Source organism: Mandrillus leucophaeus, unplaced genomic scaffold (assembly GCF_000951045.1).
Source record: "Mandrillus leucophaeus isolate KB7577 unplaced genomic scaffold, Mleu.le_1.0 Scaffold329, whole genome shotgun sequence".
Taxonomy (NCBI): domain Eukaryota; kingdom Metazoa; phylum Chordata; class Mammalia; order Primates; family Cercopithecidae; genus Mandrillus; species Mandrillus leucophaeus.
The window spans coordinates 99,206-101,847 of record NW_012103465.1 but is presented as its reverse complement, the minus strand read 5'-3'; the positions used below and the strand labels follow the sequence as shown (position 1 = coordinate 101,847).

Here is a 2,642-nt window from a genome sequence, read left to right as displayed (position 1 = left end):
TATATATATGAATATATATATATATGAATATATATATGAATATACTTGGCCCCTTCAAATTTAAATGATAAGCCTGGAAATACTGTCTTACTTCACTCATAACAGTGAAGGAGTCAAATTTTTTCTTCTTATACAGCAAAAAGTCCCAGAGCTTTAGGCTGCTCTTCTGACATGGTCAAGATTCTATGAGTTATCTGCAACAATTATGCCTGCCTGCCACTAAAATTCAGATAAGAGTCTGGGATGTTCAAAAGCCTGTTCAAATATTAGTGGGGAGGCACTCCTATGCCTCCACGACTTGCTTATTTATATTTCAAAAGGAAACAACTGTGCTTAGACTTCTCTAAATCCTCACAGCCAAAAGTCTTCCCTCGGGTAGATGGATATCTGATCATGGATGGAGGAAACACACACATTAATTACACAAGATTATATACAGCAACACATAAACCATAAACCTTGAATTAGAATATCTACATATTAATGTCAATTAGTGCTAGATTAACTCATGCCCGTCACATGTTGAAATGACCACATAATGACTCTGAAATCAGGCTACATTATATTAAAAGGCTTTGAGGTACCTGAAGAGTTTTCAACAGTGAGGAAAAGAAAGAGGACTTGTTACGTATGAAGAAGAAAAGAAATATGCCGTATTTCTTTTAGCCATTGTTGTGAGTTGAATTGAATTGTGTTCCAAATATGTTGAAGTCCTAACCCCTAGTACCTGGGAATGTGCCTTACTTTGAAAGAGTATTTTGTTTCTTTTTTTTTTTTTTTTTTGAGACGGAGTCTTGCTCTGTCGCCAGGCTGGAGTGCAATGGTGCAATATCGGCTCACTGCAACCTCTGCCCCCGGGTTCAAGCGATTCTCGTGCCTCAGCCTCCTGAGTAGCTGAGACTACAGGCATGCGCCACCACGCCCAGCTAATTTTTGTGTGTTTGTTGGGGCCGGGTTTCACCATGTTGGCCAGGATGGTCTCGATCTCTTGATCTCATGATCTGCCCACCTCAGCCTCCTAAAGCGCTGGGATTACAAGCTTGAGCCACCAGGCCCGGCCTGAAACAGTATTTTTGTAGCTGTAATCATGTTAAGATGAGGCCATACTGCATTAGGGAAGGCCCTAATCCAATGAATGGTCCCCATAAAAAGAAGAAAATCTGGGTCGGGCACGGTGGTTCACACCTATAATCCCAGCACTTTGGGAGGCCGAGGCAGGCAGATGAAGAGGTCGGGAGATCGAGACCATCCTGGCTAACATGGTGAAACCCCATCTCTACTAAAAAAAATACAAAAAATTAGCCAAGCGTGGTGGCGGGCGCCTGTAGTCCCAGCTACATGGGAGGGCTGAGGCAGGAGAATGGTGTGAACCCGGGAGGCGGAGCTTGCAGTGAGCAGAGATGCACCACTGTACTCCAGCCTGGGCGACAGAGCAAGACTCCGGCTCAAAAAAAAGAAGAAAATCTGGACACAGACAGACAGACAAGAAAAAAAAATCATGTGGATACTAAGGCAGAGATTGCAGTGATGCATCTGCAAGTCCAGGAATGCCAAGGATTGTTGGCAACCACCAGAAACCAGGAAGAAGCAAGGAAGGATTCTTCTCCAAAGCCTCAGAGAGAGCATGGCCCTGCTGATGCTTTGATTTCAGACTTAGCCTCCAGAATTATATAAGAAAATACATTTCTGTTTGTGGTAATTTGCTATGACAGGCCTAGCCACCCACCAGAAATGACATATAATTTCACTGCCAGATAAAGCTGCCTTATAGACGATGGATAAGCATGCAATTTAAGGGACACGGGTGGTTCACCTTACCTTCACATCTACACTGTTGCTGGGAAGCAGGCCTAGATTCTCTTTCTGGCCCTCTCACCGATTGGACATGTAAACTTAGCAAAACAAAGTAAATTGTCCAGCTTTATCTTCTCCATCTATAAAACTGGGATAACATAATTCACCTTAAAAGATTACGATAAAGATTCTGGATAAAGTACACAGAGCACTTTGCAGACTGCTTGCACACATGATGGCTAGTAAAATTACTAGGACTTCAGAAATAAAATTTCCCATACAAATCATCAGATTGTATTGGTGAGGATGGAGGTAGATTTCTATAAGGAAAAGAAACCCTGCTGGATTTGATCTTCCTTAGACACATTCTTTGGAAGTCACAATTAAAACATCCAACAGGAAAGACTGAAAGACTATGCTGGGGAACCAGTATCAGGTGTGTAGCTGACACAAACCTTGGCTGTGTTGATCCATTGGACTCTGGGGAGGGCCCATGCCTGGGTGAGGTGGTCGCATACCAGTGCCCTTCATGGATCCACAATGGATGTCTTCTACAATCCCCTTGTCATGTATCCCATCGATGGGCTGAAACATTTAAAGGACATCAGTTAGACACCTCTATAAGGGAAAACATTTCTACTTGGAGTTTTCAGACCCCTTCCTAAGTTCTTCAAAAGTGTGGCACAATCATTTACTACCCGTTCTAGAGTTAAAAAAAAAAGGAGACTAGACCAAAATGATCAGCAAAGTATCTGTAAGTCAAATGTTAAGTCTTGAAACAGAGGATTTTTTCTCTTTTCTTTCTTTTTTTTTTTTTTTTTTTTTTTTGGTAATATCGAAACGGGCAA

At 42.1% G+C, this 2,642-nt stretch overlaps 1 protein-coding gene across 1 annotated transcript in view; it reads right to left on the bottom strand.

Annotated features, from left to right (window-relative positions):
• SMARCA2 (SWI/SNF related, matrix associated, actin dependent regulator of chromatin, subfamily a, member 2) overlaps nt 1-2,642 on the bottom strand; it is a 189,089-nt gene that overhangs the window by 160,054 nt on the left and 26,393 nt on the right. The window contains exon 3 of the mRNA XM_011988407.1: nt 2,250-2,379. Coding sequence (XP_011843797.1) covers nt 2,250-2,379 — 130 coding nt within the window. The remainder of the gene's footprint in view (nt 1-2,249; nt 2,380-2,642) is intronic.